Source organism: Cydia splendana, chromosome 13 (assembly GCF_910591565.1).
Source record: "Cydia splendana chromosome 13, ilCydSple1.2, whole genome shotgun sequence".
In the NCBI taxonomy this organism is placed as follows: Eukaryota; Metazoa; Arthropoda; class Insecta; order Lepidoptera; family Tortricidae; genus Cydia; species Cydia splendana.
The window spans coordinates 15471913-15484260 of record NC_085972.1 but is presented as its reverse complement, the minus strand read 5'-3'; the positions used below and the strand labels follow the sequence as shown (position 1 = coordinate 15484260).

General features: G+C 39.7%; 1 protein-coding gene across 1 annotated transcript; it reads right to left on the bottom strand.

Moving 5' to 3' along the window:
• Positions 1-4912: 4912 nt before the first annotated feature.
• Positions 4913-11542, bottom strand: LOC134796207 (UNC93-like protein). Its single transcript, XM_063768238.1, has 10 exons — positions 11303-11542; positions 10673-10791; positions 10238-10400; positions 9217-9340; positions 8284-8430; positions 7584-7650; positions 7113-7272; positions 6886-6990; positions 6235-6397; positions 4913-5402 (listed from the first exon to the last, which is right to left on the bottom strand). Exons 1-10 carry the CDS (start codon positions 11444-11446, stop codon positions 5119-5121), a joined length of 1476 nt encoding a protein of 491 aa, XP_063624308.1. The 5' UTR covers positions 11447-11542; the 3' UTR covers positions 4913-5118.
• Between the last annotated feature and the right edge of the window lie 806 nt (positions 11543-12348).

Below are 12348 nucleotides of genomic sequence, written 5' to 3'. Positions count from 1 at the left end.
TTTAACCCTTATCCACGTGAAAAGGTCCTCCTTTTATTTAAAGAACTATGATAAAATCATTACTTACATGCCCACAAGCTGTTAACTATTGCCCACAGGAGAGAAAACTAGTGTGTTATCGCGAACAGTACATTTTTCTCTCCTGTGGGCAATAGTTAACAGCTTGTGGGCATGTAAGCAATGATTTTATCATAGTTCTCTAAATAAAAGGAGGACCTTTTCATGTGGATAAGGGTTAAATAAGAAAATTAACCTTTATAGCCCTTAACTCTTGTGTATGTCTACAGGAAAGACATAACACAGTGATCTGTTTGACCCATGTATTCACACGAAGGCGGTTTTTAAGCGCGGCGCTTTTTTATCGAGCACTGTTCGATTTTCGGCGTTGGGCGTTGGCCGTTAATTGAATTGATCATACGGAACTCCGTGTATCTGTTCTCACAAGCGTTAAAAAAGCGCCGGCGCTGCTGTCAGTTGGCTGTCAAGTGTCAATTTTTGGTGTCAATCGTCAAAATGATTATTAGTTTCACCTTAAAAATGTCAACTTATGCTTACTAATTCCTGAAATATTCAAGCTATATTCAAATAATACGTCATAATAGCAAATAAAGTATGGCTTTGCTGAGATGCGTACGTGGCAGTACGACTCACAAGGGATTTTTAAGCGTTCATATGAACACAAATATTAGAAACGGTAAGAAAGCGCCAACGTCGGGTTTTAACGCAACGCTTTTTAAGCTGTCGTGCGAATGGGGCCTTACACTGTGAGGGCTATCAAAATCGCTGCAGACTTTTCACGGTCTGACTCTACATACTTTAAAATATGTTATAATATTTTTTTCTTTGTATCTTTTACTAGGAAAGCAAATAAACTCTTTTGATTCTCTCAAAATTTCAATGAATCATTTTCTTTTTGTGACAAGTTTATGGTATAATAAAATCATTAAATAGTCACCACATTGAAATCTGCGGAGAACCAGTCAACCGGAAAAAGTAGATATTCTTTACCATCGTAGTTTTTCCTTTTACATAGAAATAGCACAGATTCTCCTACGTAATTTGCCTTCTACTGTATGCAGGCACCAGGGCGGGTATTGCTCGTAGGCCTCGCATTTTAGACTGCATGCCTCCTAATCTAGTGGGTAGTGACCTGCCTACGAAGCAGGAGGTCCCGGGTTCAAATCCTGATAAGAGCATTTATTTGTGTGATCATTCGTTTCTGAGTTATGGACGTTTTCTACGTATTTAAGTACTTAAATATTTATATGTATCTATCTATTATACAGGGTGAAATTTAAATCACTGGCCATATTCATTCCAGGCACTAGGTTACACTTAAGGAATCTATTTAGCGAAAAAAAAGAGTACATTTTTTTTTAATTTTCATTTTTCAATTTTTAAATACTTTCCACGAGTCGTGGTCACCCTATTACCACAAATGTAAACAAACCTAATAGTAGGTTTTAACAACAACATCAGCAAAACCCTTATCTGACCTTCACTAAACCTTATAATCGTTGCAATAGGGTCCACCTAGTTAGTGTTGGCGATGGTAGGCAGGTTTATCAATTTCGAGGGTAGTCTAAACCATTCCGCGCTAGCGGTAAACATAACGGTTAGCATAAATGATTAGTCACTCGTCACTCGCCAACCTTAAAATAATAATCGCGCGCGTACTAAGGTTTAAAAAAATGTTTTCGAACCGGGAATATTAGGAAATGGTACGGTGTTATTTATTAAGTGGTGAGTGTTTACGTGGTGCACAAAGATTATACGAAATGGAATCAGTTCCACGCCTTCGCAGACAAGGATTGAATCCAAGAGTACCATCTCGTGGGACTTTCGTTAATTGCGTCGATTTTTAATCAAATGTACGTAAGTTGATTCAATTTTTTAAATACGCCTGAATGCAAAGATTCCTGGCCTAGTTTTTACTCATTGTTTTTAAGCCACGGACGTTTTGTTAGTAATCATTAGTCAGAAATAATATTTTAGATTAAAAATGGGTTGCCTTTGTTTGCATTTTGACGGCTCTAAGCCCGTTAAAGTATGAAGGAAAAATTAGCAACTTATGTAGGTAAGCGTCTTATCTCGCTGCAATAGGGTTCATAATTGGTGACGCTATTGCAAACAGCGGGAGGGGCGGGGTGTCAATGACCTTAACTGATAAGAGAGAAGCGGGTGTAGTGGGTAGTTGTCGGTTCACCATAACGTACGAGGTTTTTAGGACAACTTGATGATGAGTTATTTCGAAAAAAATGTACTGAGCGGTATTAAAAGAAAAAACACGTGTTTAATATTTTTTCGAGTTCTTTCGGGTGTTTCAATTTGGCCAGTGAATTAAATTTCACCCTGTATATATTTTAAAAGTATATATCGTTGTCTAGTACCCACAATACAAGCTGATTGAGTTTTCTCTGGCTCTGGGGCTAGGTTAAATTGTCCCATTAATAGGTATTTATTTATTTATGGAATCGCTGAATAATGGCGTCAGGTAAAAAAGTGTGTAGACAACAGTTCATGGTCTAATAAAACATGGTCTTCTATTCCCAGAGTGACACGGGCCTACGTCACAATAACATTGCCACTTTATTTCAACATAACATGTTACATGGGTACATTATACATATGGTTAATAAGTTAAAATATTTCTTTATAATTTTATAATTTTCATTTATATGTATTTTATCTTAAATTTTACAATAACACGTCATTTTTAATGATTCGTTAGCAATATCTTCCGATTCACGACAGAAATTTCAGACGTTCGGGGTTATTCTGTTTACACTACTGACAACACAGGATAGCGCTGTCACATTTGACAATTCGGATCTAGATAACTTCATGCCCTGACCGTCATCCTTGTCGAACGCGTGTTAATTGTTATTTCCTTCTCGCTCAGTGTCAGCAGTCGCAGTGTTTTCCAAACTTTTCACGCCATAAGCTTGGTAATTAATGTGTAACTGTTAATTAGTTTTTCAAACGTTTGTCTTGTATAGATAAATAAAGTTTAATTTAATACATTAGATTTGTTTTATTTTACTTTGTTTCTACATGAATAACTTAAAATTAATGCCGTTAAAATAATTTTCACCGTTGGTTAAAATTCTCCCACATTTTAAAGTTTGAGAACCTGTAAACAGCATGATGACGTAGGCCCGTGTCAGTTAGGTCATACGCGAATCTCGGAATAGAGTACCAGGCGGAGTATATTATTATACCATGCAACAGTTCTAACATTAAAATTAGGCTATAAAGACATTGCATATAATTTTAATCGTAGGCTCATTCGTGGCCTCCCCTTACAGTGAAATACAAAACACTATTATTATATTAACTTTAATCTTTATTTTTATAACACTAAACAAATAGTATCACTGTAACTTAGTATAAAGTAATTCGTATATCACTGGTAAACTTAATAGAACACATTAAATGTTTAAAATTAATAACTATTAATTATATATTTAAGACTTTTTAAATACAAGCTATAGAAATATTAAAATAAATTCACATAGATCTAAAAATAATAAGTGGATCACAGATATTGGAAAGGTATGTTTATGTAGATATAAATTTGTAGTAAAAATCTGTTGGAATATTACATTTTGCATCTTTAAAATTTTTTTTTTAAAAGGCGTCAATGGTCTAAAAAGTTAGTTAAAGAAATGTATAATCTAAATAGCAGCTTATGAAAAACATAAGGAAATATATAAGTTGATTGTAGTTGGACCATGGATGGTATCAGACTCTTGTCCCAACTAACCTTTCTTACTAAAAATAATAACATTCAATAATAACATATCTCTATAGATACTTTAAAATACTGTATTGCCCGCAATACGTGTAGGTATTACGCATAACTAACATCGACTCATTACTTAATTAACATTTTCTTATTTACAATATTTTATTTATTATATTTTTTTATTTTAAATTCTAGGGCCTGATGGGTCTCCAAACTAAGGCAAGCGGGCCGGATCCATCCCGCGAGCCCTTGCTTATTGCCCGGAAAAGAAGCGTCAGAGCCAAAGGCAATACAATCCGAGCCGCGAAAATTTGGAGACCCCTGTCTAGAAGTTAGACTACCTTACTCAGGTCCTCTCGGGGCATGGTTGCTTCGGGAGATACCTGTGTAGGAGGGCGGAACGGGAACCAACGATGCAATGCCACGACTGTGGCGATGCCGAAGACACGGCGCTACACACGCTGGCCATTTGCCCAGCGTGGGCGGATCAGAGGACCGCACTCGTGGCCGTAGTGGGGAGAGACCTTTCCTTGCCAGCGGTGGTAAAAGCCATGCTTGGTGGGGAGAGTCGATGGAAGGCGGTGGCCTCCTTCTGCGAGGACGTGATGGTGCAGAAGGAGGTAGCGGAGCGTGGCAGAGAGGAAGATCCGGCCTCTCAGCCAATGCGCCGCAAGCGCGTGGGGCGGCGGCGGTTGGCGTACGACCGCCGGTTACCCCCATAAGGGCACTTGTGGGCGGCGGGCTCGGGGACATCTGTCGCCCACACAAAGGTCCCTGCGTGGGCGGGCGCGATGTGTAATCGACGCGCCCACTGAGGTGAAGCGGTGATTTCCCCAAGAGTCGGGTCCGAGTCCGGACGGCCGCTGGCGAGGTTGCGGAAGAGTACTTCGGCGTTCCTGGGACGTCGCCGTATAGCAGCGAGGCGGTAACAGAGGGGTTTTAGTGGGTAAACCTGGGGTCTCATTAGCCCACAACAGGGAGTCCCACATAACCATCCCGGCCCGTCCCCGCGCCGGGTGGTACGCGTAAAGCATTTCCCCTCTTTAAAAAAAAAGATCTAAAGTTTGAAGACAAACTTGACGCCGATTTTTCTTAACGGAAGTCAGGTAGGTCCATTTACATGTCTTTTTATTATGGCAAGTGAATTGCTCGAGTTTTTACCCGAGTCTCTTTTGAGTCTAATACATTACCATAAATTGTATATGGAGAGACAATGGATATTAAAAAGCTTGTAAATATTTTGTTTCCTTTTTAAAGCAATCACAAGACTAAAAATTTAATGTCGACTCAATTAGGTTCTAAGGTCTTTAAAACTAACGCGAATCTTAAAGAATTGCAAGGGCTCTAGTTTTTACACTACTTAGCATCAATCAAAACCTCTCAATACTCTGAAAAGCTATATTATCACAACCCTTTTCACATCCCAATTCTTTCTCCTTTTCCACCAGCTTCTTCTGAACCCTCCTCTCTTTACACTCCACGGTGAAGTAGCCCGCTACTCCGATTATCATCATGACGAAGAGTAGCCAAGTCTTGGCGCTGGTCCGTAGGTAGGGGGAGATGATGTAAGCGATGATGTAGCCTACGGACTCCCAGAGGCGGAAGTTGGAGAAGGCGGCTTCCTCGCGGCCGGGGAAGAGGATGCCGTAATATGCTGGAAATATAAAGGTCAGTCTAAATAAGTATTAAGTACTTGGAAGGTTAATAGATTGTATTTTATGTTGCTTATAAAAGAGCATATTTTTTTAGGCCAAATGTATGCTTAAGTAGTTTAGAGTAAGAGAGAGTGGAACCAAAATAATAATAAATATCTGGGAGACCGAGCTTTACTCGGAAAACATAATAACTCAAAAATGCGCGTTTTCCCAGAGATCAGACCTAGCTAGATCGATTTATCGCCCCCGAAAACCCCCATATAGCAAATTTCATCGAAATCGTTAGAGCCGTTTCCGAGATCCCTGAAATATATATATAAATAAATATATGTACATATAAATAAATAAACAAGAATTGCTCGTTTAAAGGTAGGTAGATATCAGGGTGCCTAGCCAAGGTGACAATCGTTTGCGCTACGATAACGAAACGCTTTGTTTCTCTCTATCAATCTTCCATATTAGTGCGACAGTGACAGTTGCGTTTCGTTTGCTATGGCCTACGATTGGCATGTTGGCTATGTACTCAGGTAGTTTTGGCAATGAGAAATATTCTTTGTTTGTTGTTTTTCTGTGTCGCTTCAGTAGAACCATCTACTAAGGTAGTCTGAAAAAAATAAAATGGCAAGCACGTAGCGGCGTCAACAGGACACTGCCTTAAGGCCCCTTGTACATATTGGGCCAGCGTGGGCCAGTCTGGGGGACGCATTTATGCGTTAGAGGGAGCAAGTGATATTGCTATATCTTATTCTACCGCATGGCTGCGTCCTTTGGACTGGCCGGCGTTGGCCCAATATGTACAGGGGCCTTAAGAAGCTGTGTTTAATGGCTCACCGTTGATCTGCACCATCCACACAGAGTCGGCCAGGCCCCACAGCACGGCGATCGCATACATGACGTAGCCAGAGCCCGCCTGCACTTGCCACGCCAGCAGTGTCGCCAGCAGTCCAGTGTGGACGATTGTCGCTCCAATAATCAGGGGGATGCGACCTGAAATCTGAAAACATGGAGTCTTAGGTACTTCAAATATTCAGCAGATACCTTAATAACGAATACTGAATCTCCGCGGTTAGAGTCTTATGATATGATAAGGCGTCATCTCTCTATATTTCGCCACACCACCTACCTAATGGTTAATATTACCATATTCATAAATCTGTGTATTATACACAGATACATAAAAGCACACACCCCAATGAGGCCTTGTACGTGTTGGTGGATAGTTCAGGCAGCGTCTTTACGCACTTATGATAGCTGAAATGGAGGATCATATCATCGCCAACCTCTTGAGAATTGTGCCTTCACGCGCACCCACGGCCCAGACCTTTGAACCAGGCGTTGTCGTGGCTTTCGTTATCCTTGGGTCTGGAACCCCTCCATCCATCAAGTTCTGCTGCCAGCTTCTTCCAAATATAAGCAGCAACAAAATAAGTCGTGTCCTCTCTACATCTATGGGGTATTCAATTAAATGGCGCATTGACTTACCTTAGCCAAGTATCCAGTGACGACGCAGCCTATAGCGTCCGAGAGTCCAAACACCATCATTACGAACCCTACCGTGCCCGTGCCGATGGCGCATGACACGAATGACTGCAAAAATTAGACAGTATTATTAATAGTTTATAGAAGTATTCTAGGCCGGGTTTGCCTTCACCAGAGTCTAACCCTTATTGCGATGAAGCAAGGTTTAAAATAAACTGTAAGTAACTCACCGCAGTAAAGTCGGCGCCGAAGAACGCCTGCTGCATTCCTATGAAGATGTTAATGATGATGAGGAGCAGCTGGTTTGGCTCCACCAATAACCGGAGCGTCACGGCCAACAGTTCTAGGCCGGATTTGCCTTCGCCAGAACCGCTGCGACCCGTGTCGTATCTGATGACGTATTAAGAACATTTGAAGATATTACAATTATTTTCGTTTTAAAAACTACTTAATCAACCACAATATGAAAGAAATGCTCAAGTGCAGAACACTAAGTAGGTACGCACTAAGCCCTGCAGTACAATTAACAGGCGAACCTACATCAAATACGAGACGTTTAATTTTAAGACTCATACACAGGTTCTTAACATTGGAAAGGTATTGGAGAGTCTTTATAACATGGATAGAAGGTTTAATTTCGACTGGCGAATAATAAGCAGGATTTTAAGTATAGGTACTTCAAATGGGTTAAATTTACTCACCTCTTCATAGAATCCACACCGACGGCAACGATCAATGCGGCCCCGGCCATGCACGCAAGATAAATACCTAGAAAAATAAAAGATATAAAAACTTTAACGTTCACAATAACGCATTCCATCCGACTGACTAAAACTTGAGAACTGTTGATTAATTGATAACACTTTTTAAAGAGATGGGACGACGATATTCGCCAGGTTGCTATGCCCTTACGGGTGCATGTTGTAACCTAAGACCTACTGTAAACACATGTATGCGATAAATAATATCAATATGAATATGAATAGTAACCTAGCACATAGCACAGGATAGAACCGACCGGAGAAGGTCGGAGGAAGCGTTTGCCTACTGGCATACAGACATGCAGCAGATAAAGAAGATATAATATATACTTAAAAAATCATAATTGCATTTGTCTCAAGTACTACTTTTAGAACCACTTTGGGCTATAAATAAATAATAAAACTTCTTTAAACTGACGTACCTGGAGAAGAGGGCGTACCTGGGAAGACCGAATGATGGCCGCCCGGTAGGTCGGCCCAGATACCGCTGGGGAGAGAGTGTGGAAGCGGATCTGAGTCAGCTTCAAGCCGATATTTGGCAGGAAAAGGCGCAGGATCGGGAAAAGTGGCGTGCTCTCGTTTCGGAGGCCAAGACTCTCTTTGGGTCGCTGAGCCGTATTAGTTAATTAGTTAAACTGACCAGCGATGGTCTGTATCTTGGCTTGCGGCTGCGCTTGCAACGCCTCCCCCGCGTCGGCGCTGGGCAGGAAGTTGGCTCCGCACAGCACCGGGATCATCGTCTCGTTCACGGCTGTTACGGCCGCTGCGTTGTCAGACGATGATAGCACTGGAAACAAGGAAAGAAGTCAAGCTCTACAAAGGTAGGAACAGAACTTTTTACCATAAATGGGTACCTGGGTTCGTTACATTAATCACCGATTGAAAACGTCGATAAACGATTGGCGGTGCGTCTAGACCAGATTTGACGCACGCACAGCAAATGCACCCGTTTGTAAAAGGCCGTCTAACTGTTCGCTTGCATTAGACTCAACCGCAAAAGTGCATACCCACTTTTGCGGCTCGCTGTACATGTTAGCCACGCGTGCAGTTCTCGAGCAAATTGCGAATAGCGCGCTGTCGATGTCGCAACGTTAGATTGTCATTTCATTGGAATTACAATATAACTTTTTCCTGGTGCATGGCCAATAAATAATGGTATAATGTACTCGTACTTCGTCATAAGTATGCAGCGCTACTTATGACATGACGAAACTTTGATCACATTGACGTTGACCTAGGACTAAAAACATTACAGTGTGCATTGACTGAAAATCAGCGCTGTGCAGTCAATTTGTAATGAAATGGTTGACACAGCGTATGCTGAGCCCGTTCTTTTTGCCGCGCATGCAAACCTTTTAATGTTATCTTGTATTCTCTCTGATTTCTTTTTGGTGTGGCAATAAATGGTTTCTTATTCTTCTAATGGTTTCTGGTTACTGTATAATCCACAGAAATCAACCGTTCCAAGGCTGCAGGCATCTTAGATATTTGCTAAGGTTTCTAATTGATGACATAGATACTTATCCAAATACGCCAGCGTCTTAAATAGGGTTATTTTACAAGCATAACTTACCCAATGACGAAATGAGGTTGCCCCACACCTGGTTCATCTGGAAGATCATGAAGAACAGCCCCAGGAATCTCACCAGAAGCGCCTCGGCAGGGATGTTGGATATTTTACTGTGCACCTCTGACACCTGATATGAAAATATTACACATTTCAGAAAAAGGTCGCTTCTGTAGACATAATATCAAAAATTAACGACCCGGTACATATATAACTTATTTGAGTCTCAAGTACTGAAAAAAATATATTCCGCCGAAAGTGCAGTTCAAAAAAAATTTGCTCCTAACTTTGCGATGCGATTAAAAAAAAAATCCTCTTAACTTTGCGATGTCTACAGGAAAGAAACGAACAAGTTAAGCATACAACTAAATGTGTATGACCCTTATGTTTAGTAAAATAAAGTAATTTCTGTGAGTAAAGGTGCCTATTGCCTATTCGTGGATAATCTAATTAGCAAAACGAGAACAGTGGCTTGTATTTGATAAGTAAATTGAGTTGAATAGCTTCATTGAAACGACAAATAGGTATACATTATAGTGATCCGACACTTGATAAGAACGGGACGATGTACTAAGTAAAACAATTTAAGTAGGCATATAAATACTTTTGTATGTGTTACTATAAACTTTGCTAAAAAAATATTTGTATAACTACTGCACTGGTTGCTTGTTTCCTATTGATTTTCAATTAGCAAAAGTTGTTTTGTGGGGTCGTGCTGCACGCAATGTTTAATACTCTCGTATTTAAGTGCTGTTACAATTACGTAGGACAGACGCCTGGTTTATTTAATTAAGATATAACCAATTTTACGACATTAACTAGCACACCTTAGCGGCCTCTCTTTTAATCCCTAATAAGGTAAAAGCAACATGTACATTACAAAGGACATCGCTCGCTCGCGCACCACAGGACTCTGCCGCCGAGTCCGACCATCAGTCCCGCAGATATGTCGTACAACGTCGGTTGTGTTGTACACCTCAAATGGGTTAAATTTGCATGTGCATTATAGAGGACATCACTAGCTTACCACAGAGATGTATGTGCATTTAGCGCACCACAGCGGCCCGCCGCCCAATCCCACCATCAGGCCGGCGGGTATCATGGTGTAGAAACGCGGCCACAGCTGCGCCGCCATGTATGGCATGTACGTTATGAAGGACAGAGACATCGCCCACTTCGTGCCCATCCATCTGAAATTGAAAGATTATTAAAATGTTAATGTTAATAAAAATCAGAGTATCAGCAAATAACGTTTCTCGGCGTTCTTTCAATGACAAAATTTACTTAAAGCGCCAGTAATTGTTTTAATATACTCAGTCGTTCTTTTTGTTGTTAAAATAACCATCACAAGCTCATTACCATCCGACATGACGATAATTTAATACAATACCTTTTTCTTGTACTTACGTATTACGTACTTATTACAAATTCATGAGATAGAGACTCACTTCTTCACACTTACTTGATAACGGGCACGGGCAGGAAGATATTGGAGAAGATGAGGCCAGCGTACACGGCCGCCAGTGACGCGGTGCCCAGCCCCGCCTCGGCGTTGATCGAACTCTGGAGATTGGCTGCCCCCTGTAAACATCACACGGAAACGCATCAACAATGCAATACAATGCACAATATGGGTCATTTTCTAAAGTTAAGAATACTGGTGAAACCAAAAAAAACGACTTCTTGCGATAGGGCACTTTCTAGCAGCTGATGCTTTTTTCCTAGAATCATCCGACACCTGATGGCACAGCAATGTGAAAACGCTAAGAGTTATAATTTGATGATGCAGTTGCTAAGAAGTTCTTACTTAAGTATTAGATACTATCGAATTTCCAAAACAATGACGAAATTTAAAAATTATTTATTAAGGTAAGGTGGGGTAAGACGATACACAGCATCATACATAACATATACAGTGTATGATATTAATACCAATAAAAATCTATTTATCTATCATAGTTTATTTTGCTCGGGGCAAGACAAACAGTATGACAATTCCATACAAGTGTTTCTCTTGCCCGGTGATAGTCTTACCCCACAGCCTTACATTACCCTTACATTAGTAGAAGTAGTGCAAGTTGTGTATACTTACACTGTAAGCCGTGAAATGCAGCATGAACGCCACGCTGATGATAACAACATTCTTCACGATCCTCCACGTCTCCCCCGGCTTCGGCAACACTTCCTTGCCTCGTTTCTCCACCTTCTCCATGCTAGACTTCTTCACTTCGCACATTGCACTTCACTTTATTACACTATACCTAATGTTTATATTAGAATAGTTTCATTTTGTAATCACTGTTTTAATAAACTTTGTTTTTACACAAGTGTTGATGGTGATGATTGTACCTTTGCCTGTAGATAAAGAAAAGTTAGATTTGTATTCGATTTGGTAGTTTACATTTATATTTCCTGATAACTATATACTACAAAATGATTAATATTTTTTGGTTTACTGGCAGCTATAATATATAAATACACTATACATATGTTTATATTTAGGTAAGTTTAGTTTTTAATTAATTTCATGTTTAGATTATGTGTTATTAATAAAAGTTTTTAATACACGATTGTAACGAAATCAAATTAACATAAATTTACTGAAGGTGAATTTTCACTTTATATGATTAATAAAATTTAGGTCACATTAATTACTATAGTTTTAGGTTTAATCACGTCCAATAACAATGCTATCTGGCGGACTGTCGCGACACGTCGATTTAAGTACCTATATGTTAATTGTTGACATAAACTATTAAAATTTATTATAACATTAGTAAATTTAGTAATCGAACACACGACACAGATATATCAAGTAATGTTTACCAAACATGTATTTATGTCCCTACCCACTGGTAATAAAACATATTACTTTTTACAGTGTACCCTAATACTTTGTAGAAAAATTACTAGTCTTATTTTTGTGTCGTGGTCACGTATTTTGCATCATTATTTTTTATGGTTCTATTCTTAGATTACACCAAACAACGCTTTTGTAATGATTTATTTATTATTCTAAACAAAAAATTGTGATAGATACTTTGATGTTTATTTTTAGATATTGAATTACTTATATTGTCTTATACTTAGAGCATTTAATAACTGGAGTCGCCTTTAAGAGCTTACCCCTCTGCCGAA

Excerpts from the sequence above, each read along its gene's own strand:
- LOC134796207 (XM_063768238.1), bottom strand. The coding sequence starts at position 11,446 with ATGTGCGAAGTGAAGAAGTCTAGCATGGAGAAGGTGGAGAAACGAGGC. Across the intron at positions 10,401-10,672 it reads CTGCCCGTGCCCGTTATCAA|ATGGATGGGCACGAAGTGGG; the intron begins GTAAGTGTGAAG and ends TTTCAATTTCAG. Across the intron at positions 6,991-7,112 it reads TCGGCGCCGACTTTACTGCG|TCATTCGTGTCATGCGCCAT; the intron begins GTGAGTTACTTA and ends TAATTTTTGCAG.